Source organism: Engystomops pustulosus, chromosome 10 (genome assembly GCF_040894005.1).
Source record: "Engystomops pustulosus chromosome 10, aEngPut4.maternal, whole genome shotgun sequence".
NCBI classification, from domain to species: domain Eukaryota; kingdom Metazoa; phylum Chordata; class Amphibia; order Anura; family Leptodactylidae; genus Engystomops; species Engystomops pustulosus.
The window spans coordinates 36,611,293-36,638,989 of NC_092420.1; the positions used below are offsets into that span (position 1 = coordinate 36,611,293).

A 27,697-nucleotide genomic window follows, 5' to 3' on the forward strand; every position below is an offset into this window, starting at 1 on the left:
ATGGTGTGAGGGCACATGGCTTTTCTGTTCCTGTGCTGCTGTGCACTTCCTGAAATATAAACTACTGTTCCGCTTTAATGTGTCAAATTCTTCACAGAATCAGTATTAAACAAAAAGTTCAAATTTTCAGGTTTTCATGGAATTTGGAGGCTCAGCCTCTGATTTAGCTTTGAACCTTTAGCATATCCCTACAGGTCCTTATCTCCAGGTTCTTATTGGCCAGTATATGAGGAACCCCTGCCTCATCATGTCCTATTTGTCTTTTCTGTGAGAGATTAGTTTAGTCTGCTGGTGCTGCTGTGTGTGGGGTAGGAGGGGCCTCGCTGCACACATTTGCTGCAGTACTCTTAGATGGCAAGCACAGAAAAGCAGTACAAAGAGTCCAGACCATAGTAACTACACGAGCAGTCTCACTCTTCTACAGATTATACTTTGCCTTGGGTCTTTTTGAATTTGCTGATGATTTAGATTTTTATATTTTGAGTTTTTACATGCCTGTGTGGATCAGTCTTTTTATCAATGTTAAATATAACCTGATTATATTTGTTTCTTGATACACACTTCATTTTTTTTTTTTTTTATAATTTAATATATATTGTATGTGTGATATTAAATACATGTTGGGTTGCAACGGGCGGTGTGTCCAAAAAGGGGAAGATTGGTCTACAAGCGTTGTGTCAGGTAAGGCAGTTTATTTTGTATTTTATTATCCTGTTCTGCGAGCGCACATCTTTGTAATGATACTTCTAAAACTAATGACACTTTTTCTTAAAGCTGCAAAGTTGTTGTCCAGGCTGACTGAAGGTGATTAATATATTTGGGGGAGTGGCAACCCTATTGAATGAGAAGTAATTCTGTCAAAGCGCCACCCACAGGGGACTTTATGATACTGTGTGTCTTTGATGTGTGTGATTGTATGAATATGTAAAACTGCTAAAAAAAAATAAATATGGCATTAGGTGATTTTAAGTCTGTGTTTTTGGACCTGTAAGCATAGATTTTATGTCCATTCATACATAAGATACTTTGTATTATGCTTGTCGTGCACATAGTTATTGTTACTGTGTTACCCAAATGACATGTTTTGCCTCACCATGTGCTAATGTAGTGTTTTAAGAATGGTGATAGTGATATTTGCAGCAATCACCATAATAACTTTCTATTTGTTTACTCATAATGTTTCTTTACATATTGTAAGGTGCTGTTGCAGCGCACTCTAGTGTTTTATATAGTGTATTGTTCTGGTCATTTTTTTTTGGGGGGGGAGATCAATTTGCTGATAAACGTAGATCACCATCATGAATGGATAACTAAAAATAGAAACAATTTTTGATTACTTTTTTTTATTTTTTCAGCAAATTTCCACTTTACACAAGGATTATTGACATTCAGTATAACATTCTCAGTAATAAAATGCAATATTAAGATCATCTGTCTTGCAGATATCTTCTAGTTACAAACTGACCTCTGGTGTTTATCTCTGGATGCTCTTAATTTACTGGTGTCAAAGGTGTCTGCAAAGAATCTTTATTGTTAATTAATATTGAAAATGTAGCTGTTACAGAGACAAACAAAAATTTGTCAACTTAAGAACAAACTTACCTAACCTATCTTGTCTGAACACGAGGGCTACCTGCACATCATGCCAATGCTTTTATATGGTATCCTTGCTTTTTAAAGATGATCAATCTTGCATCAAGGACCTTGATCATATTAGTAAAAAAAGAAACAAACCAAAAATAATTGCTTTAAAAACAAATTATTGATCCCTGACCAATTTCTTTTTACTGTGAATGCTCATTGTTGCTTTACAAACACTAAAGATCATCAAGGAATACTTTTCGGGAAGGGCTGTGCATGGTACAGGTTATCATTCCTTGAAATATTCAGGGAAGGAAGGATGGTTATTTGTGTCCATGCCTATTTGCAAGAGCCTTCAGAAGACTTGAGTAATTCCTAAAATGACCGTACTGGTTCCTGATGAACCCTTCCAGGCTTTGGAGGGAGGTCATACAGGCACGTGGAGGCCACACACACTGCTGAGCTGCATTTCCTTGTCTTCAGGTATTTCCATTGAAGTTGGATAAGCCCGAAATATGCCACTTTGACCTCCATGTAATATTAATTTAGATTTTCATAGAAAATTTTTAAGTTTTATACTCAACAAATTCCACTATGTAATTAATAAGGAATTGCAGCTGGAATATTTTATTAATGGAGATCTAGGATGTAGTGTTCCATTTATTATTTTGAGCAGTTTGCATAAGAATTTTTACAACAGGCCTAGTCTGTACTACATGATTATGGAATCTGCGAACACTTCTCCCAACGTAAAAAGAACAACCAATTCTGGAAACACAAACTACAGTTTTGCAGTGAACTGAAACCGTTTTTGATTGCCTTTCTGTGGCCAAGGTGTCTCAAAAGTATGACAGTGATTGCCCTTTGTCCTTACGTCCTACATTTAGCAATAAACTGTTAATAACATCATCCTTATGAGCCAATACTGAGGGAAAGAATCTTAAAAAATATACCAGAATTCTGTCCTAAACATATTTTGCACCAAATTTGTATTTATTTGCACTTTATAGACCGTTTAGAGGTGCAAACTAGGCTGGCAATAGATATATCATCAGTAATGCATTCAGAGCAGTGCAAAACTAATTTACTGCCTAATATAGACTGTTCCTTAAAGAGAACATGTCAGGCACATCTAGTCCTCCAAATAAAATATCCTACCTTATTTTCTGTAGTGAGTTGCTCTGCATGATGAGATTGAAATTAGTGTTAGTGTTAATTATAAAATGACCCTCCACCCATTCTGCATTTTAATCTGGAGACTTGAGTCAGCCGGTCCTTGCTGAGCTAACCTGCATCAGGTCATTGGTCTGTCATCTTGCAATCACGCTCCCTGCACATGTCATTCATATCTCTTTCTGTGCTGCAGCTTAGTAGGTGGTGTGCTGCTTACGGGAGCACAGAGGAGGAAGGGGGCGTTACAGCCTGACTCCGGTGAACTCAGGAACACCTGGCTGACTCTATTCACAGGATTGCCATGCAAAGTGTGGGTGGGTAAGTTTATAATTCACTGGAGATGCAACCCACTACAGTAAATGAGGTAGAACCTTTGGTTTGGGAGGGGGCTTGATGTCAGGTAGTCAGTGACTACATTATGGTCTCAGAGATCACCAATCCATTTGATCACTTTGCCTCTTGTGATGAATTTAAGTCTCGGGAACCTAGTAAAAATGCAGGGGTAATGGTATGCTAATGCCCTTATAAATTTAAACTAAAACAGTAATTCCTTAATGTAAGTTGTGAAGGAACATCAGGAAAAGGAACATAATTACCATATATATGTGGCCTGTACAAAAAAGGTGCTTGCAACTTTTATAGTGCATTTGTATATTTATGGCGAAATTAGCAACTTTTCCACTTGTTACCTTAGGCACAACACAGAAAAATTCTGGAAGGGCAAACTTTGGTTAACTTGAAAATCCAGAAAGACTCCTTTTTGGTGCAAATCACAGTAGAAAGTTGCAACATTGGTGCAGATAAACGACAACCTTGAGCAGGCGTAGGGAAAAGTTACAGAAGTGGTTACAGAAGAATTTGTGACATTTGTGCAGCTTATCACAAAAAAGTCGCAAAAACCCACAGACACAGCTGCTTTACACAATTCCAAGACCTGGACAATGTAAGGTTACATTTATATGCCAATAATCCACGTGCCACATTTTTTGGGGTGGAGTAAATGTCGGTGAGTCCTAGGAACTGGGAGTACTAGTAGATCATACATTAAATATTAACATGCAATGTTACTCTTCTAACTCTAAAGGCAGCAGGATTTAGTCATGTATCGACTCCCAGGATAGGGATGTAATACAACCACTACACAAAGCGTTAGCTTATAAATCCGAAGGGTCACCTGACACCTATATTATACAGATTATTATTTTTTACAATACACTTACCAAAATCTTTAAGAATGAAATGAAAATACAAAATGAAAATCAGGTGGCCTGAGATGGCAAACAAAAGCCCAAGAAAGTATTTAAAGTGAACCTGTCTACATTCATATGGAACAATAGGAGTGAGGGCCCTGCTCGCAAGAGCTTACAGACTATGAGGATGAGGGGGTGACACTAGAGGTAAAAGAGATTGTATAATGGTCCAGCCATTCTTTATAAGGGAACAATATAAATACAGTCCTTACCAACAGAGTGAACTTCTTAATGTGCTTATTTATGTTAAAGTGACTTATTGCTGATATTCTAATTTATTGAGAAGCACTTGTAGTGTTATAGGCATTTAAAACTGTCTCTCTTAATGGGTAAAATAAGGTCAATTGGTTTGGCAGAAATCGTATACGATTGGTTTGAAAACTGGTTGGAGGTTTTTATCCAGTGAGTTGTGGTCAATGATTCCTACTTCGAATAGTCACCAAGATTCAGTGCTGGGCCCACTATTATTTAACTTCTTTATGATATAGAGGTCATAATTAAACCCATAATTTTGGGACTGTACAACCTTTTTAGCACTTTTTATTCAAATTTACATCATTGTTTCAGCCTCAACTGGAATGTTCACTGCTGGGCACCAGTACATTTAAAGTATGCCCTGGAGATAGATAAGGTACAACAAAGGGCCAACAATTAAGGGGTATGGAGCTTAGTTATTAGCAAATTGCGTTTGATTAGTCTTGAAAAGAGACAATTAAAGGGGGGCATGATTAATGTATATAAATATATAAATTACCATACAAAAAGAATGGTGGAAAGTTGTTCCAGGTTAAATTACATCAAAAGACAAGGCACTGTTACATGCCGGGGCTGTGTCTTCCTCAATTCGCGCCAATAAGTCGAAGAAACAATGACGATTCCTTTGGTATACTCTTGTCTGGCAATGTGAATTATGTTCTAGTGGCTGGCTGTGAATTGTATTCACCACACACATCGCTCTGCAACTAAGCCTTGGACCAGCAAGAGTTAGCGCTATTGTATTGTGAGTGCCTGCTCCTAACATCTGGGGCAGAGTTCCTTTTCATTATAAATATCCTACACGCAGCTCATTTCTTGCTGGTCAAATTATTTTTCTAGCTCATTTTCTGCTCTGCTGTAGTACGGTACTTTGGCACTCTTGGTATTTGATACTTGGCTTAGTTTAGTGACTTTTATTCTGTATTTGTGATTCTGTTCCTTGTATGTTGCGACGTGGACTACCACGTGGACTACCACTTGTTGTGTTTTTCATAATGCTTTTCTGTTTATTTGTCTTGATACATGTCTGTACAGTAACCTAGGGAGGGATTGTCTTTGCGGTTAATCACCAGAGGCAACAGTTCATAAAAGGGATGTCCTGGAGTTGCGGAAAGTAAAACAAAGAGCCACAAAAATAATAAGGGGTATGGAGGGACTCAATTATGAGGAAAGATTAAAAAAATTAGATTAGTTTAAAAAAAACTAACTAAGGTAGGACAGAATTATTTTATATAAATGGCCCATATAAAAATTAAGACTAGGTCTTTATCTAGAGAAATAAAGAGATTTAATCGCCAGAGAGGACAAAGCTTCTTTACTGTAAGCATTGTGAATCTGTGGAATAGCCTGCCTCAGGAGCAGGTCACAGCAGGGGCAGCAGAGAGCTTCAAAAAGGTCCTAGGTGGCTTCTTACATCAAAATAAATAATAAAATAAATTTAAAATAAAGAAAAAAAGAAAATGGTGCATGGTCCATACAGCTTGGTTCACCAGCTCTTGTCTGTCTAGGTCTTTTTGACTCCTGTATGAATTCGGCTGAGCAGCTCCTAATTATTATACTGGGAGCTGTGCTGCAGATGCTTTTCACTAAGCGCTGCAGTGCCATACTGAGTGGGAGACATGCTGTTCAGTTAGTGTATAATATCACATATGTCACATAAGAGGTAAATGCAGCAGTTTTGGCCAAGTATTGCGTGGATGTCTTTGTGCCTCTCAGTATTATTTGTCACTTAATGATGTCAGCCAACTACTGCTAGAAGAATTTTTATTTACTTAAAGGCATTTTCCTATGAAGCTCTACTGATGGAAGAAATGGCTTATTTATTTTATATTCTGTACCATTTGGTGTTTAGTGTCTAAATTAGGTTAAACCAGGTGTAGCATTTCTTCTGTCTAATGTAAAAAGTTGCCACAATCTGCTTCCATCTTCATATCCTGATCAGATCTCTGGGCATGACATTTCCTATTCTTACTGTTGTTGCTAGGCAGGTTTCTCCATCCCCTCCCTCTCTGTGCTGTCAGCTGTCTCCTACACTTCCTGATTGGTTTGCATAATGTGAGGCATAAAAACCAATGGTGGCTCCTATGCAAATTCTTCCCTGATTTGGTTGTCATCAGACAGGGCTGGTACAGCTATTTGCCGGGAGAGCTGATCTTTGACGGCACCATGGCTGCAGGGGGCTCCCTTTCTGGTATGATTTTTTTTAAAGATATTCTTGATGCTACATTTCAATTCTTTGCCTTGTTTTTCCTCCAGGGAACTAAAAGGATGATGGAATAGAGCAGGCTCTTCTGGCTGCAGTTTTTATTCATAGCAGATAAAACAGGCCTTATTATAAGTATTCTTAAAGGTACACTAACACATTTATAAAAAAAACTGATATGTAAGTGGATCCGTGGGAGCTTACTATTCTTTTTTAGCGTATTACACCTGGCATATTGGAACTGATAATGTAACAAATTGTAAGAAGATTTGAGAAAAAGTGGTTGTCTTAGAAGTATGCCAATCACTTAGAAAATTAAAATAAACTTATTCCATAATGTGATGAAATAAACTGATTTATTTAATGCTCCACGAGCACTTTTATTTCATGACTCTTCATCCCAATTTTAGTTTTTTTACATTCGTAGAAACAAAAGTTCACAAATCCTAACTATTGACATATATAAGTGGTGAGAGTAATGTAAAGTGGGCAATGCACTTGATACGCCTCGTGTTAGAGAGAACTTATTTGTCCTAAATAAAAATGTAAAAGATGGGGAATAGAGGGGAATTTATTTTAGATTCAGGCCAGTTTTGTAATCTCAAAGAACAGACCTGATAGCCAGAAACAAGCCCTAACTAAGCAATATATTTTGTGTTACTTTATCTGCCATATGACATGTGTGTATCTAAATGCTTATGAATTACAGAATTTCTAGATATTTAGTGTGTGTGTGGAGTAAAATCTTAGCAAAATTATGAGCTCTTTTTTCGGGCTGCCATTTTCACTGCGTTGGGTGAAATCCATCATACAATCTGCATGTAACGCATTGGCGGCTAAACGTGTGGTGGAAAAACTCATAGCTTACAGGAAATCTACCATCAAAATCCAGCATAATAAATCAGGGTCACTTACTTATAGGTCCAGGCACTGTAACTGTGGTAATCTTCTTATATTTGTTATCCATGGTCTCCTTCCTTCTAAAATCAACTTTTAAAATAATGCTAATGAGCCAGAGGGCTCTGAGGAGTGTTACCAGAACCCTTTAGTGTGGCAGCTTCACAGGCTGTTACAATGTCTCCCCCCCCCTGCTCCATCAGAACTTGCTGTAATCTGGCAGCACAATGGGAGGGGAAAGTGCACCTTGCACATAGTGTAAGAGCTTGCACAGAGGAATTCTGGTAACACCAAAGTTTTTCTGGCTTTAGAATAATTTTAAACATTAATTTTAGAAGGAAGTAGGCCATGGATAACAAATATAAGAAGATTACCACATTCACAGTGCCTGGATCTATACTAAGTGTCCCTGGTTTATCATGCTGGATTTTGATGGTAGATTTCCTTTAAGATGTCTTCATGAATTTCAATATGCAGTCCATGTTGGCATTTAATGAATGTATATTTTGGAAGAGCACAAGTAACAAGTAAAGTCTTGTGGAATATGTCTTCCTACAAGCCATTTTCTTCTTCACCTGAATGATAGATAAAGCCCAGAGTTATTGCCATACTTTTATATGCTAATTCCTGAAGACACAGCCATTTTCTCAAACTTATTGTGTTATGGGAACTCTGCTGTAGTAGAGTCTTTTTTAGCTCTTGAGTTTAATGATTGACTTTAATGGGGGACTATTTTCATCCCTTTCTTTATTGTACTTCAGTCTAAATGGTCTTATGGTCTGTATTCACACAACCCGCTGATAAGGAGAAGTCGTTAGTTTCTAGTGCCTCTACTCCTTACAGTCACTGGATATACTTTTACTTTTTGTAGAGCGGAACTAGAAAGTAAGATCTTTAAGTATGTACAGAGGTAAGTCTAAGTCCAAACAACTTTTGGATGCATTGCTCTTCACGGCCCAGAAAGGAAAAAACAAAAATAGCGCCCATTATTTTCTTAAATAGTTAACTTTGGAATATGCTTGTACTATAGATTTGTGAAAAATAATGGCTTTCAGTTGTTCTTTTTTTAAATATATTTTTTAGTAATTTACTGTCAATTACATACAGTATATCATGATCACTTCTTCCTATAGTGAGCCTCCACTATTCACATGGCCTTTCAACCAAATATATATCTAAACTTTGCACATGATACCTCCTTTCTACTCTATGTGCCACTGTTGCTTTATTCACCTACCCCTTCAGGTCTCTTTTAAAATGACCACTGACTGGCAGGGAAGCTTTCTGATAGGAGAGACTAGATAAGGGTGGGGAATACCTACATACCTGAAGCATCAGGTGTGTAGGTATGTACTTGGATCTAAAGTATTTTTTACGTGTTTGGGTGAAGGGTTTCTTTAAATAGTTTACACTTATCTTGCAGAACCATTAAATATCATATTTGATAATAATATACTATCGTATTTTTGTTTTATAGGTTTGAGATGGAAACAGCAGTGGAACCTCAGAAGAAAATCTTCAAAGCTCGAAAGACAATGAAAGCAAGCGACCGCCAACAATTAGAATCTGTACACAAAGCTAAGGAGGACCTGCTCAAATCTACAGAGGATAAGATGGTTAATGGTATTCATGAAAATGGTGATTCAGATATGAATTATACCCACAATGAGGGAGAACCTATGGAGGACACACAGAATCTAAATGGCATTTTAGATGTTAACCGTGATTGTCATGAGGTTCCTGTAGTAAAACTGTCTGACATAAAAGAAGGGTTAAGACAAGTTGAATACAGCAATGATTTAAAGATGATGCTTGATGTTGACCCTAATGAAAGTGTTGTAAGTCAAGAAAAGAGTGAAAAAATTGAGCCTACTGAGGCAGATGTCCAAAACTGCTCAACTGCAGAAGAATGTGATCAGATAATTTCTCAAGAAAATGTTGAAAATATTCCCCAAGAAAGTGTAGAACAAAGTGATTCAAATGGACTGTTTCTGGAGGATGTCTCTTGTGAACCTGAATTTCCAGAGGAAGAGACTTCCCCAAATATAACCAATGAGGAGGAAAGTTGCAGCGTTTCAGAAGAGGCAAGTAAATTGGAAGATGAAAGTCCTGTGGAGAATTCCATTGTACAAAAATCGGAAATTGAAGACAAGGACATTATATCAGAGAGTCCTCTTGACCAAACAGAGAGTAATATAGAAGAGGGTAAAATCCTTAATGAGCCTCCTGATGATGAGAATGGAGACTCTATCGATGTTGTAGAAAAGGATGATCTCTCACTAGAGGAGCAGGAGAATGAAGTTGGTAATGAAGAACTACATAGTGAAATACAGAAGATGGAAGAAAATGAAAACCATAGTGAAGAGCAAGAAAGTACAGAATCTGTAAGTGAGTCACAAAATGTAAATGTTTTACCAGTTGTCAGTGTGGAAGAAAATGGGTCCTCTTCAGTGGATAAAGGAGAAGTTTCAGATCTTGAGATGGATCAAAATGATATTGGGGAAGAGGCTATATCAAGTAGCATGGAAGTTGACCAGAACTTGAAAAATTTAGAGCAAAAATCTGTAACTGCAGAAACTTCATGTGATAAATCTCTGCCAGATGTGCAAACTGTGCCAGAGTTAGAAAATGCGGATGAAATGGAAACTGAAGAGATTATACCTATTCTTGAAAAACTTGCACCGGTTGGAGATGAACCCAAGTGTTTTCCGGAGGAGAAAGGAAATTTTGAAACTGACCTTGATAAAGAGGGGGAGAAAACTGAAAGTATCGCAGCTTCACCAGCAAAGCACGAAACCAGTGAGACCTTACCAAGTGAGGCATTTTTAGTCCGTTCGGATGAAGAAAAACCATGTGAGGAAAGCTCACCACTGCAGGAGAAGGTGTCCACTGATGAAGGTACTGACCTTTTATATTATTATGCTTTTATTTCATTCAGCAGTAACCATAAACCATATTAATCAGTGATTGTGACCTGCTACACATGAAACCCCAACAGTCGGCTTATTAAATACACTTTCTGTAGTGTAGCACCATTACAGGTGTCGCTACCATTTACCTGAATTTGAGTAGCCCCTGCAGTGAACCAGGATGATTGCTAAACTAGTGGTTGACTTCTCCAGTCAACTTCCATCTTTGTCTGTAGTGTACATCAGCTGAAAGACATGTCGAACCCCCACCGATCACCTATTAATGGGCTATTGACCAGGTACATTTTTGCAGTTTTGTTTCTACGCTGCTTTAAATGAAAATATTGTTGAAAACACTTTACATATAAAAGCTATTTTTGCTCTGTTTATTTCATGACATGTTAGGCCCCTTTCACTCATGCGTTGCAGATCACATCAGAGTCTGGTCAGAGGGCGATCAGGGTTTGGACAGTGAAAAATTGACATTTTTCATCAGAGTTCAATCAGTTTTCAGACCGAGTTTATTCAGTGTCTCAGTTTTCACACGTGTTTTCAATGCATTTTTCACACACGCGAAAAGGGCTCAGGACTGAGCTCTATCTTCTCTATGGCAATTGAGCGTCTCAGAGTGCAATGCGTTTTTGATGCATCTCCATAGACTTGTATGGTGCGTTTTTCATGTGGGTGACTTGCAAAAGTAGAGCATGCTGAAATTTAAATGCGCATTAAAAAAACTGTGCGTGTGTGAATAAAAAAGAATGCAAGTCTGGAAAAGCCTGTTGATTCCAATGGGTCAGAGTGCAGTTTCTGCACGTCAAAAGCACACGCAGAACACTTGCGTGAAAAACGCAAGTGTAAAAGGGGCCTGAGACTTATTGGTTGGTTTTCTAATTACATATTTTTTTCTTTATAAAATTAAACATCCTGAAGGGGTTAAAGATGTGTTATAGAAACAGTTATCACATATGGGCACATTTACTTAGCAGGTCACTCGAGTTCACTGAAAGTGCATTGTCCGTCTATAATGCAACGTATAGCGATTTACTAAGATTGTCCGCCAGAAATCATGAATGTGTTACTTCCCCTCACAGGTCCGACAGAGTTCACCATCTTTTTGTGGTAACATAGAGAGTACAACACAATTTGAAAGTTAAATACGGCGCTTGGTCTGAATCAGTCGGACTGTCCGACGGCATGCCTCCTAATTTGTGTTGCATAGAAGCCAAGCATCACAAAAGGGTTGTGTGCGACACAATCTCAGTACAGACAGTTCTTGAATACTGTGCACACCGTTTTAGCCATGAAGGATGTGAACAGTCCGACTAAAGTATGGCGCAAAGCCCTTAGTAAATGTGTCCCATAATGTTTTGTTCTTGTTGCATACACTAAAATGTAGACATGTTTTTTTGGTTCCGTTTTGCTTGCATATTTGCTTGTGCTGTTCTTAGAATAGTGCTAAAATTATTGTGGATTTGTTGTGGAATGCGATTTAATCATATTTATGTAATGTTTGTGCTCAACTTAAATATAACAAAAATCGAGAGAAAATAAAAAAACAAGAGGACAAACAGAGGACGGCGCCTCATGTAGTATTGTGGGTGATGAGTTCAAGATTTAGGATAAGATATAGAGCTTATTAGGGGGGAGTTATGAATGTTAGTTATCACAGTCCCCCCTAAAAACATGCTCACCTTGGTAATCTCAAAAAGAGCATGTAGTTGGTATGAACATAGCGTTTAAAGGACATCTACCACCAGGATGAAGGATTGTAAACCAAGCACACTGACATATTGTTGTGTGCCCCCTCTGGCAGGATCTGTTACTTATGCCCTGGTTTAAAAAAAGGCTTCTACAATTATGCAAATGAGCCAGAGGGAATCCAGGCTCCATAGGTGTTAATGGAGCCTTCAGGATCATTTGCATACTTTTAAAGCCTTTCTTTTTCTCAAAAACAAGGGCATAGGAAGCTTAAAGAAGAACAGATCTTGCCAGAGGGGACACACACCAGTATGTCAGTGTGCTTGGTTTACAATCCTTCATCCTGGTGGTAGATGTCCTTAAAGAAGCTGCCCTTGAGCTGGTCTGCATAATCATCACTGATGAACACATCCTTAGTGAGCCTATTAGAAGGTGTGGTTGCAGAACCAAAGAAAAATGCTGGCACGGTGCTACTAATTGTCACTCCACAGATGCAATTCAGTTGAATATAAATTTGTTTTCCAAGCAGGTAAATGGGTTTCGGTTTAAAAAAGAAACCCTTCTTCAAGTACAGTTGGAATAAGGGTATAGAATATAGGTATTCCTATATACTCCACGTGCAGCGTTCTTGTGTTAAACAAGCCAGAGCAGCGTCCAACCAGCATTTTTTTTTAACCTGAAACACATTTACCTGCTTGGAAAATACATTTATATTCAACTGAATTGCATCTGTGAAGCATTTTTCTTTGGTTCTGCAACCAAGCCTTCTAAAAAGGTAGCACACGTGTTCTATGTTTTGTCTTCTCAAAAATATCTCATAGCTATATATTTTTGCTAAGTAGATACCAACTACAGAAACATCCTGCTGCAGCAGCTGGTTAAAGAGATAAAGCTGAACCTGTCTGCTTTAGGCTACATTCACACGATGTATGCCCGCCGCACCGTAGTACGGTGGGCATACATCGGCGCTGCGAAGATGAGCAGGGGATGAGCGCTGCTCACCACCGCCCCTCTCCATAGGAAGATACAGCGCACGGCACCGTATCACAGGAAAAGATAGGACATGTCCAATCTTTTCCTGGGCTACGGAGCGGTAAGGTGCCGCACGTGTGCTGCATCGTACCGCTCCCGTACAGGGCCGTGAGCCCATAGAAGTGTATGGGGGACATATATCGGCCGTATATACGTCGGCCGTATATATGTCCCCCCATACATGTGTGTGAATGTAGCCTTACTTGGATATTTCATCAATGCTGACTTCAGTATCTAGGGAGGGGTTTACACTATCTGTATACTAAACCCCCCTTCCTCTTTTATTCCTCCCTGTGACACTATTATAGTGGCCTTTGTATAAATAATCAAAACAGTGAATCTAACACGTGAAATTAAAAAAAAAAATTCTGCCCAATTTATTAAATAAAGCTAATTGGACAAATTAAAATATTGTTGAAATAGCGATACTGATGATAATCCAAACTATAAAGTTATTATGTAGGTAGAACTATGAACACTATTAAATAATAAAAATAGTAATTTAGATGGTTCATTTATTTCACCCTGCCTCCAGAAACACATGTAGGTTATCAAGAAGTCATGTGTGCCACAGAATACATTTTAAAGCTTACTCCGAAGTTACAAAAAATTGTATTAGCACAACTGGAGATAACCTTTGAGAACAATTCCAACACTACCTATATCATGCTGCTGGCTTCTTCCTTGCCTGATCTATCTATCATCCCTACTTTATCTGCTCTTGAAGTGGGCATCACCTAAAGGCACTGAGGCCATTGCTATTTCCCTCACTTCCCATAAGACTGAGGTTTCCTCTCAATGTCAGTTTTACATCCTCATATTCATACAAACATGCAGTACAGTACCAGTGATCTATATGCATAGATTACCACCCACATATACATCTATGCACTGTTACACAGATAGACCTATAATCTAATACAGACTTATGATGACTATACAGAGAACCTTCTAAGATGGATGTGTCAGCTAGGCTGCTTGGCAGATGCCATCACTCTCCCCTCACCCCAAGACAGTGGAGGATGGCAAGTACAGGAATGTATGCATCAGACTGCTGTGCTGATTTTACCCCCTTCCCTTCACTGACCCAACTGTAGCCATGTAGAGAGATGGATGGATGATGGATGATATGGATTATGGATAATATTCTGTGCCTGCTAGAATATCAAAGTTAATAGCTGAAGGGGGAGGGTGCACTGTATGTGGAAACATAAGAGAAAACATGATGGAGCTGCTTCCTGTAATCACTGAACAGAGATGAAAAAGCACACTACATAGTCCCACTCATCACCCCACTTCTTAACCCTCAGATTTGTTTAATTCTAAGGACTGTTCTTAGCAACCAAAATGCTTGGCAGAAGGGAGATGCGTAGAGGAAGGCAGAAAACAGAGAATTGTCTGCAATCAGTTAATGAATGTATATTTATGTAGTGTGCTGCGCTATTCCATTCAAAATAAAAAGGATAACTAGCAGTCTGTGGTAAGAAACAACTAGTTATTTTTGGTACTTTTAAAAGTTTTTCTTTTTTTAAACATTTACCATGTAATAGAAATGACTTACTAACTTGAGTAAACTTTTGTGGTTCAATTCAATTTCTTGAATCTTTCTTCTTTTCCTATACTAGCAATAGCGGACAACTAACATTTTTCCAATATACATTCATTTACGTACAACCATTTCTCTGCTAATGCTATGTTTTCTACCTTCTGTCAAGCATTTTAGATGCTAAGGACAGTTCATACAGTAAAACTCTTCAAATCTGAGGGTCAGAAAATGGTGAGGAGTGGGGTTATGTTGTGTGCTCCTCCATCTCTGCTCAGCGATTACAGGAAGCAGCTCCATCATTTCTGCTCTGTCTACACTCTGCTCTTATGTTCCCACACACGGTGCACCCTCCCCCTGTAGCTGCTAAATTCGAGCATGCACAGAATATCATCCATAAACTGCTCTGCTCACCACCTCCATCTCTCTAGTTGGGTATATGAAGAGAAGGGGGGGGGGGGGGGAATCAGCACAGCAGTCTGATTCATACATTCTCTGTACTTCCCATCCCTTACTGGCCTGGGATGAGTGGAGACTGATGGCATCTGCTGACACATCCATCTTAGCAGGTAGTTTGTATAGTTGTCAGAAGGCTGTTTTAGATTATAGGTCTGTCTGTGTAACAGTGAATAGGTGCATATGTGTGTGATAATCTATGTATATAGGTCACAATTAAGTGTGCTTGCTTTAACATACACTACATACAGTATAATGTGGATTTTTTTTTACTGGGGATTGGAAAATAAGACTTCCCTGCATACCTGTTTAAAAGTGAGAATTATATTGTAGAAAAGTCTCATTTTAATGTAAAATCTTAGTCTGGGCCATTAAATATTTGAACCATTGTGTTGCTGCAGGTGATGTTAAAGAAGTTATTGAAGAGCCAAAGGAAAAACCTGATGATGAACACAAAGCACCAGAGAATAAAGATGAACCACAACCAGAGAGAGGTAAGATTTACCAGTCTCCTTTGCATAATTGTGTGTAGAGAGAATTTTGTAGTTTTACAAAGTGAAGGTTTTGAAATGTAATTATTGGCTAAAACCAACCATAGTCTTTAGTAAGAGGAAGTGAAGTCATTACAATGATTCCTAACTACTCCAATTGCTCTGATTTAGATGTATTTAAAAATGTTTCCTTCCAAATATGCTTTTTATCCTGAAATTCTACAGAATTCTGTCTTGCTAGAAAGACCAATAGCTGTTCACTGAGGTGTCATATACATAAAAGCTTCATGCTACATTTTTTTAAATCTAAAAAATGGATAAGGTCTTTTTTTTTAAAGGTATGTCTTATTTTTTTAAAAAACAAGCAAAAAATCACAATGTAGTCTCCAACAAAATGAGTAAACATTTATTCAAATATAATGACAATGGCGCTTTCCTTATATGAGCCCTTCTTGTATATGCAGCTGCTTGTATCACATGTCCATGCTGCCTTCACCTGGCAGGTTGGAAGTGGGCAGAATTTAAATTGCTTAACTAATTTTTAAATGTAAATTAAGATTAAATTTAAAACTTCTGTACCACAATTTTTGATGTGTTTTTTAAACTGAGAATATCCACTTTAATACTGCATCAAGATTGTATTTTTCGGTTTCACAGAACTATAGATATCCACTGTTAAACTTAGTTGGGAATGAGATCTGTATGAAAATTATGCTCTTGACTGTAACACAATTCTTATGTGATATTAAAGGGGGCTTCTCCATTTGAAAATCATACCAGAAATGTTTTTGTAGGTGCCATGGTTCAAAAAATAGACTAAGGCTTAATTTTCGGGTAGGGCTTATATTTCAACCTTCCCCTGAAAAAGCTTTAAAGTCATGCTAGTGCTTATTTTTGGGATAGATCTTATTTTTAGTGAAACCGGATTAGTGCTCCTTAAAAATAGTCATATTATAAGCAGAAACAGTGTTTACCCATCATATACACATACTGGACCACTGAATACTGCAAAGTTTCTTGAGGTAAGGTACACTTTAAATAGTTTAGTACAAATGACACAGTGGGGGGAATTAATTAACACACTTAAAGTGGTAAATGCCTTGCCCCACATTTAACAAGGCTTTTTGAAAGGGGAAAGGAGCACGGCCAGTTTAAACCAACTAAAACTAGGTCTAAAGTAGGACCGAAAGTAGACATTTTGCACCAAACTGTAATTTATACTCCTCACTTTCTAAATTACATTTTTATGTATTTATATTTTTGTTTAAACAGGGGAACTTTCCAGAAGAAAGCGTTCTAAATCTGAAGATTTGGACAGTCAGAACTCAAAGAGGAGGCGATTTGAAGGTGAAGAGTATGAGGCAGAACTAAAGGTTAAGATTACTGCAGGTGATGACCTGAATGAGAAACTACAGAAGGTACAGCCATACTGTTAAATTGATGTATGATGTATAGAAATAAACCTGTTCATGCCCTTTAACACCCCTTACTGGCCATGCCATTGCTCGGTTTTTTAAGGCAATGTCTTCAAAAAATGATACCTTTTTTTATAACTGTATGGGTTATGCGGGGATAAAATGTAGCTTTTTATGTCATTCAGCTGTGCCCCCCCCCATAACTGCTGGCTTCAGTTTGTATATAGACGTGTAATGTCACATTGACAGTGTGTGTAATGCTACTACAGCAGTTACAGGCTGTAACTTATGTGCAGCTGCCAATACCTTGTCACCACAAGCCTCTGAAATCTAATAGCATACTGAATGGAGGTAGTCATTATTATAAAATGACATAACGTTATGAGAATATTTCCTTTACTGACTCTTTGCTGTCTCCAATCATTGTATCGGCAGCAACTGCTTTACTAGTAAGGGATAGCAAAGGTAGTCTTTACCTGTGGCCTAGTTTGGCTATAGCAGTGGGAAATCTATTGTGGAATGATTCAGGTAAATGAAGCCTTGTACTTCGATGTCTTCAACAGTCAGTAATTTAGATAACATGCTCAAGTAAAAATTCAATAAATCTAGAAATGTAGAAAATGATAATCGTACAAACACTATTAAAGCATCCATTAATGTTCATTCTTAGGTGATCCAGAAAATGTTTGAAGAAAAGCTTAGTGCCTTGCAATGTTTAGACTTTGACAAAGAAATAGCTGAACTGAAATCGAGAGTGGAGAAAATTGAAGGCAAGAAACATGAGAAGGCTCTTCATTCTATGCAGGTAAAGCCTTCTGTAATTTTTTTATATTCACAAACTGTGCTGTACCAAAGATATTGTGAAGTACAGCATTTGCTTTTTCCCCCCAGGCTAAAATAAGTCGCTTAACAAAGCGTTTTGGAACAGCAAAGGAGGACCTTAAGAAAAGACCAGAGGTAAAAAAAATATCCTATTTCTACCATAATGGAAAGTGTTTTTTTTCTTTTTCCTTTACAGCTTTATGGACATGGTTTTGAGACATAAAATTTAGATGCACTATTTTGTGGATTAAACATATATACTCCTTTTCATAGAGCACACTCTAATTCTTGCCATGTTTGTGTGTAAGTAGATAGTGGGAGATATACCAGAAGTGTCTTCTAGCAGAACGATTTTATTTTTTCATGGCAACCTATCAGAGCTCAGCTTTCATTTTATAAAGAGCTGGAAATGAAAGCTGAGCCCTGATTGTTTGCAATGGTCAACTAGATCAGCTCTGCTCTCAGACAAGTCTGATAAATCTGCCTCCTCATATATATCAAGAAGGGGTATAAATTTTGGACAGATCTAGGTTACTTATGTCACATCATTGTAAATGTCACCTTCCTAATGGAAGTACAGTTCCGTCTTCACCACGTTTTATTTTATTGGGGGGGGGGGGGGTTGAATCTGTTAAAGGTGTCAACAGTCTTGTTTTAGAGATTGCTTTGTTTGTAACCAGCATTTTCTTTAGCGTTTAATAAGAATGTTGGATAAAATTTTACACATTAAAGTTTTTTTTCGTGGCAAGTGGCCTTGGTCTCAGATTATACCAATAGTATGGAATAACGCTTGTTTTCTACACTACCCCTCCTCAGCCTCAAGCCACAGTCACCCAGCCTGCATCACCAGTGAAAACTGCAGTAAATGATTCTGCGCAAAGCGCCAACACTGGGAATCTCAGGTAAGCTTTTGATGCTGTTGTGTTTTGCTGTAACTTGCTTGTAACTAACAATGAGTGCACAGTGTAGTATGTAATTATACTTGAGTATGATATATCTGGACAAACGGAAAAGGTAATATGTAATATTTTAAATCCATAACTTCATATTTTTCATATTAGAATAGCCCAATAGGGGGAACATTCACTTCAGTACCATCACTGGTAAAAGAAAATGCTCTCGGTAACATGAAAAAAGTGGAAAATCCTTCTTTTAATCTTCATTGGCCTAGATACAGGCTCATGCAGCTTTTGCCAATACATGAGTACATTGGGGCATATTCAATGAAAATAGTGCAGTGTTGGACTCTTAAAATGAGCTAAATTTATCAAATGAGCCAAATTGTGGACAAATGTGACCATAGCTTTTTACCTTTGTTGTGCTGACCTACTGGACGACACTGATACAATTTCTACATTTTTAGGAAGATGTGTTGTTATATATATATCTCATGCAATCCTGTTTTTCAATCTATAGGAATTCTGGAACAGTGAGGCAAATGTTGGAAACGAAACGAAATGTGGGAGATGCCAATACAGTTAATGTCCAGTCTTCTCCTGCAGGTGAGATGCTCCATGTAGTAAAAACATGACATGGTTACCTTTTTTTCAGATCTTGTCTCAAGTAATATCCTTTTTTGTGTGGATGAAAGACTTTCATTTTTTTTAAAGCTTCATCCTCTGCTCAAGGCTCTTCTAATTTAACACTTCGCTCATCAAACACTACGCATGTGCCTGTGAACCAGTCTCCTGCCAGTAACAGCCTACAAACCAGGCCACCACCTGACTGGAAATTAATTCAGCAGAAAAGTAAGCTCAGGACTTAATAGTTTAAACTTGAAAGTTTATTTATTTATTTTTAAATTAAGCAGTAATGTAATTTTCTTTCTTAACAGTTAATGCTTCCAGTATTGGAGCATCTCAGAGTACTGTGAGCAGTCAATCCAAATCTCTACCACCGGTTACTTCAGCTCCAGTTATGACTCCCGTCATTCCTTCACCTTCTAATACAACTGTTGTTGGAAACAAACAAGTGTCTACTAGTAACACCCAGCCAGTGTCTGTGTCTCTGCAGTCATTACCAGTAATCCTCCATGTACCACAGATCCTACAAGGTGCTACAGGGACATTAGTGACTAATCAGCAATCTGGCAATGTGGAGTTTATCCCTGTACAGAATCCGTCTGCAGTCAGCAATCTTACAAAAACCCCAGTGTCTCTACCTGTAACTAAAGCAATGAACAGCCCCTCAATGTCCAACTCGGGGATCCAGCGAAATTCTTCAATGAGTTCTATTAATTCCCCAATGGCCGTGCAGAATATGCCAACGTCACATTCAATAGCGCTATCCTCCAGGCAGTCGCTGCCCAATGTTGGAACATCCAGTGTATACAATCAGACAAGTAATCGAAATGTGCCACAATTGAAGTCTCCAGTGTCTGCTTATAACAACTCCACCACAACTGAATCACCTTCTGGGAGCAGATCCGGTGAGTATATGTCATCTTTAATAGTTTTTTTAGGGGGAGGCAGAAATAACTTTATGCCTATCCTCTACAATTTGTTTCATATTTATAGTAAAATATTGCATTTAAATTACAGATTTGCAGATTAATCGGACACCAACAGCAGAGACTCCTTCAAACAAGCGTCCCCTAGCTGACACTAGTGCACAGGTTTGTTCACTGCATTTTATTATATGTTGTTCGTTTCATCACTGTTTTTATTAGGTTTCTTAGAAGGGAATATTAGAAAATGACCTGTTTTTTTTAAGTTTTTATTGTAAAACATAGTTTTAAGTATTTTTTTGATGAATTTTAAAATTTCAATGACACTATATTAGAAAAAGAATCCTAAAATCTTGCAGATTTCATTATTGTCTTTAAGCCTAATAAAATGCCATGTAACATGTTGTTCCTGTAGTGTCTCAGGGAAAATGTTGGAGCTATTAGACCATTTGTTTAAGGTCAACATGGTGTATGGTTTTAAGTGTATTATGTGTAAGTGAGTGTTGTACATACCGGTACTTTATTTTCAGACTACAAATTGGGAAAAAAATGTAATACCAATTACCAAGTAAATAATGTTTTAAATAAATTAAAGGAATTTTTACCTTGCTAAAAAGAGCATGGTATTGTCAGTAAAGTACATTCTACATAAAATGTCCCCTTTTGTGCTCCCATATTTCATTTATTAATATTTCCCTAGGGTGGTAAACGTGCGGCTGGTGTGATTGATCTTACCTTGGATGATGAGGCAGAATTATCCACCCATGGTAAGTAAATGTTTGAGGTCATAAAGTATCATTTTTGCTTTCAGTAGAGTACAATGTATCCTATATATGATGTTTATGTGACCTTTTCTTGAACAACTAAAAATGTAGGTCACAGGAGTTTTATCAGCAATCGGTTTCTTAGAACATCGAAACCTTCAAAATGCTGTTTCCATAACAACCATAAAAGATTTGTTAGTGAACTGATGCAAAATGATGGTATGGCTGTGTTTCAGTTTTTTGTTTTTTGCTTATTATAGATTCAAGGAGGAGCAACGCTTCATCTTTACCTGCAAGCGGTCCGTCATTACAATCTATGGGCCGCCAACTGCAGGCAAACAATGTGCAGACCTCCTCTGCACCAGCTGGTCTTCCTTCTCAAGCCACTATACATGTTTTACCAACAGGTACCAGAAAATTTACATTTTTCTGCACTTTGTTCTTTAGGGCATTTTGAAATTCGTTGTAGATGTAATGAAAATATATATGCATTTTGTAAGTAGCAGCATGTGTTTTTCATTGTTGATCGTTATTAAATGAATGCAACATTAAATGCATTGCTGGAACCTCAACAAACTGTTTTCCACTTCCTTGTAGCTGCAGTCATGGCCAAAAGTTTTGAGAATGACGTGATCTGTTGCCCTCTGGTTTTTATGTGTGTTTGTCAGATGTTTTTATCACATACAGAAATACAAGTGCAATGATATTATGAGTAACAAAAGCTTTTATTGACAGTTATTATGAGTTAATTCAGCAAGTCAATATTTGCAGTGTTGACTCTTCTTCAGGACCTCTACAATTCTCCCTGGCAGCTCTCAATTAACTTCTGGACCAAATCCTGACTGATAGCAGTCCATTCTTGTACAATCACTGCTTGCATTTTGCCACAATTTGTTGGTTTTTGTTTGTCCACCCGTCTCTTGATGATTGACCACAAGTTCTCAATGGGATTAAGATCTGGGGAGTTTCCAGGTCATGGACCCAAAATCTCTATGTTTTGTTACCTGAGCCATTTAGTTATCACCTTTGCTTTATGGCAAGGTGCTCTATCATGCTGGAAAAGGCATTGTTGATCACCAACTGCTCTTGGACGGTTGGGAGAAGTTGCTCTTGGAGGACATTCTGGTACCATTCTTTATTCATGGATGTGTTTTTAGGCAAGACTGTGAGAGAGCTGATTTCCTTGGCTGAGAAGCCACCCCACACATGAATGGTTGCAGGATGCTTTACAGTTGGCATGAGACAAGACTGGTGGTATCGGTCACCTTGTCTTCTCCGAACAAGCGTAAAGGGGATTCAGCAGAGAAAATTACTTTACCCAGTCCTCAGCAGTCCACTCCCTGTACCTTTTGCAAAATATTAGTCTGTCCAGGATGTTTTTTCTGGAGAGAAGTGGCTTCTTTGCGGCCCTCCTTGACACCAGGCCTTGCTCCAAGAGTCTCCGCCTCACAGTACATGTAGATGCCTGCCTGCTGCCATTCCTGAGCAAGCTCTGCACTGCTGTTAGCCCGATCCCGAAGCTGAAACACTTTTATGAGACGGTCCTGGCACTTGCTGGTCCTTCTTGGGCACCCTTGAATTCCTTGATGATGTGATAGATGGGTGACTGAGGTGCAATCTTTCTAGCTGCGATACTCTTCCCTGTTAGGCCAGTTTTGTGCAGTGCAATGATGACTGCATGTGTTTGTTTAGAGATAACTATGGTTAACAGAAGAGAAACAATGATATGATTCTTACTTTATCATGACAGATTGATCTCCAGCCCTGTCCTCATCAACACCCACACCTGTGTTAATGGAGCAATCACTGAAACGACTCCTTTTATGGCAGGCCTGCAATGAATTTGAAATGTGTTTTGGAGCAATCACTGGAGTACAGTATATGCAAATTGCCATTATAAAACCTAATGCAGTAGACTTTGTAAAAATTTACATTTGTATCATTCTCAAAACTTTTGCCATGACTGTATATTATAGGTCAATGGAATACTAAGATGCCTTTCGTTACAACAGCTTTATGATATAAGAATATGTAATACATAGAAAATATCATCTTGATCTGCCTGGGAGGTTGAATTGAAACATAGTTATCTGATATTAATGACCCATTAAATTGGTAACTCATTGATGTCACTAAGCTGGAAAACACATTTTAACTCTTTGAAAATGGCTTCTAAACTGAAGATTCCTATTAAGTTGGCAATATATGTCAGGCTATAGTACTGTCAACACATTGCTTTTTTTAGATCTATTATAACATATGTGTCCAATTTGTGATAAACATTTTATTATGTTAAGTACATTTACCCAGTTCTTTATTTTTATATTAGCAGTTTTTGCAGCAGTTTTAGTATGGAGACTATACAGAAAGAATGTATAATGGAAAGATTTTCACTGGATTTTGTTCTCAATGTCCCGATGAAACAACAATTATGAACTGACCCTCAGAGGGAAACATTAGGGACAAATAAAGTATTATGTCAAGGGAGGTCCAAGGTAGAGATAATTATAGAAGGCCCAGGATATTGTATCCATCATAGTCAGAACTTCTGAATTTAGTGCACTCTACACTATTGCTTTGACCTTTTGTTTTGAGCTGTTAAATAGCACAATAAAGAATCTGTGATTATTGAAATATAATATTAGATGTGTCCAAATATTTGCTAAATACTTTAGTGTTGTGGGTAATACTATTATAGTGCAAATAGCAGTTTACAGATAAAAAAAATGACTTGCAAAATATATTGACCATCCTATTACTTCCTCTCCAGCACAAACAACAGTTAATATAACACAGCGCCCCGGGACTCAGACGGCACCAAGAGCCGCAGCTCCTCGAGCATCAAACAACCAACATATGGTTTACACTTCAACTGCCCTCCCTACTGTACCCGTGCAGACACCTGTGCGCAACACTGTCATGCAAAGCCAAAACCTACGGCAGATCAGTCCTCAAACTGGAGGTAAGGTTATACCAGAAACACACATATATTTTGACTTCAAATTCATCACCTTAGTGCCATGGTCTAAGCTCTGCCAGAAATTGTGCAATACGCTAAAATTATAGGTTAACCCAAGCCAATTAATAGGTTTAATCATTAGACTTGGTGGTAAACTGGAACAGATCGTGATCCATTTTTTTCAGACCCTAATAGTAGATCTGCCCCATTATTTTTAGAATTGGAGAATTGAAATGCTATACAACACTATGTGAAAAATATTGGAAAAACTTTGTACATGTTTCATATATGATATTTTAGTATTTAAAATTGATCATGATCTCTTTTGCCTTTTCTCCTAAATATATTCATACGTGATTCATAAGTGTTGCTACATTTTTATACAGCTAACATATGTAGTAGGCCTGTTGACCATCAAATGAGTATGTGAACCTTTCTTCTTCCACTTTCCTCCATGGCTGAGAGGTAAAAAAAAAAGATTGACCATGAGTAATTTGGACATGCCATGATCTTTATTTGATTTAAGATGAGAGAAGCCAAATACAGTGGTACTTGGCGGACTCTTATTCCAATCTCCCCTTTTAGACTATATGAATACTAAGCCAAGTAAGTTGCTTGTGTGAGGAGGAAGCTTTGGTCGACAATTAAATTATTTAAAGGCAATAAATATTTTTTTGTTTCATCTCTAGGAGTACCTGGCAGAATGCCACAAACAAATTCGTATGTAGTAAATAATGGGATGCCTATGGGATCTACTGGACCACAGCTCACAGTCCATCATCGACCTCCTCAAGTAAGTAGCCACTCATGCTTTAGTAAGGTTAATTATAGTTGCCAAATCATTGTAAACCAGATTCTGTATATTTTAATCTTTGCAATCCCTATATTTTATTGTGCTCTGGTACTGATGATGTGGGCGACAGTATTTAAAATTATGTTTATTTTCCCCAAAAATCTTTTTGTCTTTGTAGGAACCTGCAAGACCGATCCATCCAGCACCACTTCCTGAAGCTCCTCACCCCCAGCGCCTTCCTCCAGAAGCCTCCTCAACATCACCCCCACAAAAACCTCACCTAAAATTAGCCAGAGTACAAAGCCAAAATGGGATTGTGCTATCATGGAGTGTATTAGAGGTAGATCGCACCTGTGCAGTAGTGGATAGCTACCATCTATATGCTTATCATGAAGACCCAACCGCAACATCTTCATCACAGTGGAAAAAAATTGGGGAAGTTAAAGCGCTACCTCTTCCAATGGCATGTACTCTCACGCAGTTTGTTTCTGGAAGCAAATATTATTTTGCTGTTCGGGCAAAGGACATTTATGGCCGCTTTGGACCTTTTTGCGATCCACAGTCAACAGATGTTATCGCCACTCAGAGCAGTTAGGAAATAGTGGAACGTCTGCTCTCAAGTTTTCTGTTAGATTTCATGGAGGAGATCATCTCTATTTTTGTTGAACTACTGGGTTTTCATAATGGAGACCATGTACAGCACTTGCCTACTGTCACACATAAGACTGCATTTCTGCCAAGAGCTTTTGAAATGACTTTTTGTGAAGACCAATGTTCTGAAGTCTGTGGATTTATTTGGTTTCTAAGACTACACAAATCCTAAAAGATTTCATATAAGTAGGCCAAAAACTAAATAAATTGACTTGAGTGGAAGTAGACTAATCTGTATTTTAAAAGCTGTGCAAGATGAACTACTGACCGAAGTAATGCATTGGATATATCATTCTGAAAAGAATTGGAATGCCTTGCTTTGATACTTGATTTCTATTTCTTAAAATGACAAGTATTACAGAGGAAATTCAGTGTTTTTGTGGTTTATTCATACACAAAATCATACCTTGTATTTAATCCCCACAGGCTGGGGACTTCACACTGATCAAATGCTTGTGCCATGTAATATGAATTAACATGCTAATGTCTTTTCTTGGGTTTATTTTACTTTTATTATACCTGTGAACATTTTCTTTTGTGCCTTAAGGAACTGTCTCTCAGTATTTGGTCTCCACATATCAATATTTTGATTTATTACATTCTCACATATCCCAATGCCAAAGAGCAATTTCTTTAACCTCAAAATGCTTTTTTTTCTCCATGACCACTTTCTGCTGATTTTCTTCTTTTTTTTCCCCCTATTCATCTTAATAAAAACAGTTCAGGAGCTGTGCAGGCTGATCTGTCTTGCACACTTGTTCTCTATGTACAGTTTACCATATTTCTGTGTTTTTAAAGATAAATGGAACATTGAGTTGTATTGGTTGCTGCACATCTACTAATTCTACAACTTGAATGTCCCTCCTAACATAAAATGGAAATTGTATTATAGTTGGATAAAGTGCATGAAATGAGTCATATGTACAGTGTATCTTTGCGTTTTTTTGTGAAAAGTATTTTTGTATTTGTATCGATTTTGTCCAGCTACAAAATCTTTACACAGAATTTCAACATAGGAGATAATTTGGTTAGTTCCAACAACTCTGATGACTTCTTTTATGTACAATGCAAACACCTTTACATATTTCTAAATTGATAATTTTTTTTTTGGTTTCCCCAAGTAAACTTTTTACTTGATTTGCAGTAGACACTCATCAGGCTTCTTCACTGCTACCAAGAAACTTTACAATAGGATTTCTATGATTGTTCAATAATTTCCAAATTCTAAACATCACTTCAACTCTCAATGTAATAGCAGGTATGCACTGGTTATCTTTGATTAAGGCCACTTTCACCCAAACATGTGAAAAAAGCCATATGTAACCTGTACCGTACTGTTGCAGTACAGGTTGCATACGTTCCCATGCCTTTCAATGGGCAATACATCCATCCATTCCGTACCGGGGTGGGGGGAGATAGCAAACTCTATCTTTACCCGTAAGTACATGCTTCTTCCTATGAAGAAGGGAGGGGTGAGCAGTGCTCTCCACCTTGCTGCCATGTGCTCGCCTGGGTTACCGCCAGGTGAGCAAATTTCGTTTGAAAGGAGCCTTATATTGGTTAATACTCTGCTTGCAAGAGGCATTGTTACATTGTACTGTATGTAAATAAATATTTTTACAAATGTCAAGTTTTTGTGGGTTTTTGTTTTAAGTGAAATTTGTAGGATAACAGGCAGTCCCCAACTTAAGGACAGCAGACTTACAAACAACCCATAATTTTAAATGGATCCCTCTGCCCAATGTGACCTCTGACCTACATGGGGCGTATAACCTCATCCACATCTGCGAAGGTGATGAGTGGAAGACCGCCTTCTATACTCCTGAAAGACACTTCAAGTATCTGGTCATGACGTTTGGATCACCAGCTGTATTCCAGGTGTAGTGAAATCATCAAATTCATCTAGTATATATACTTCCGTTTTACTTGCATACACCTCCAGACGAAGCCACAGGGTGAAACGTACATCGAGGCGATTCTGTCTGGGACGTGGCCCAATCCACTGACAGGATGACGCAAGGTATACATAGGACCTTATTTCTTGATTGACCTGTTGTGGTTATTTCACATGGATTTTTTCCAGCATGTCTGGTTTTGGAGATGATTCATCTCCTATGAATCACCATATCCTTTATTCACTATGGTATATAAGAACTATATGTGCTGGAATTCATGCGTATTAGATCATTCCGGTGTATTCTATATTCCGCCGTTTACCTTTTAGGTACTTAGCTCATTTATAGCTTTACCTTGGAGGAAGTACATTACTTTGGAGACACGTTATTGTCTCCATCAATTTAGCTTGGCTACCTGTCAGTGGTAAATTCATGCTGTGGTTGTTTAGGTGTCGGGGTCTACT

At 37.9% G+C, this 27,697-nt stretch overlaps 1 protein-coding gene across 3 annotated transcripts; it reads left to right on the forward strand.

The window, feature by feature from the left end:
- The first annotated feature begins 279 nt into the window (after positions 1-279).
- On the forward strand, positions 280-26,968 carry LOC140104738 (activating transcription factor 7-interacting protein 1-like). 3 transcript variants are annotated; one of them, XM_072128397.1, is made up of 16 exons: positions 280-392; positions 8,837-10,257; positions 15,399-15,491; positions 16,761-16,906; positions 17,574-17,708; positions 17,795-17,860; positions 18,542-18,627; positions 19,142-19,227; positions 19,336-19,473; positions 19,560-20,153; positions 20,266-20,339; positions 20,872-20,938; positions 21,196-21,342; positions 23,706-23,897; positions 24,584-24,687; positions 24,866-26,968. In XM_072128397.1, the coding sequence occupies exons 2-16, from the start codon at positions 8,844-8,846 to the stop codon at positions 25,280-25,282; spliced, it is 3,759 nt and encodes a 1,252-aa protein (XP_071984498.1). In that variant the 5' UTR covers positions 280-392; positions 8,837-8,843; the 3' UTR covers positions 25,283-26,968. The 3 variants fall into 3 exon arrangements, with proteins under 3 accessions (XP_071984498.1, XP_071984496.1, XP_071984497.1); XM_072128395.1 differs by having other exon boundaries at positions 303-681; XM_072128396.1 differs by lacking the exon at positions 280-392 and adding an exon at positions 6,305-6,450.
- The last annotated feature ends 729 nt before the right edge of the window (positions 26,969-27,697 follow it).

Coding starts and splice junctions, on each gene's coding strand:
- LOC140104738 (XM_072128397.1), top strand. CDS start 8,844: ATGGAAACAGCAGTGGAACCTCAGAAGAAAATCTTCAAAGCTCGAAAG. Junction 16,907..17,573: donor TGAATGAGAAACTACAGAAG/GTACAGCCATAC, acceptor GTTCATTCTTAG/GTGATCCAGAAAATGTTTGA. Junction 20,340..20,871: donor TAGCTGACACTAGTGCACAG/GTTTGTTCACTG, acceptor ATATTTCCCTAG/GGTGGTAAACGTGCGGCTGG.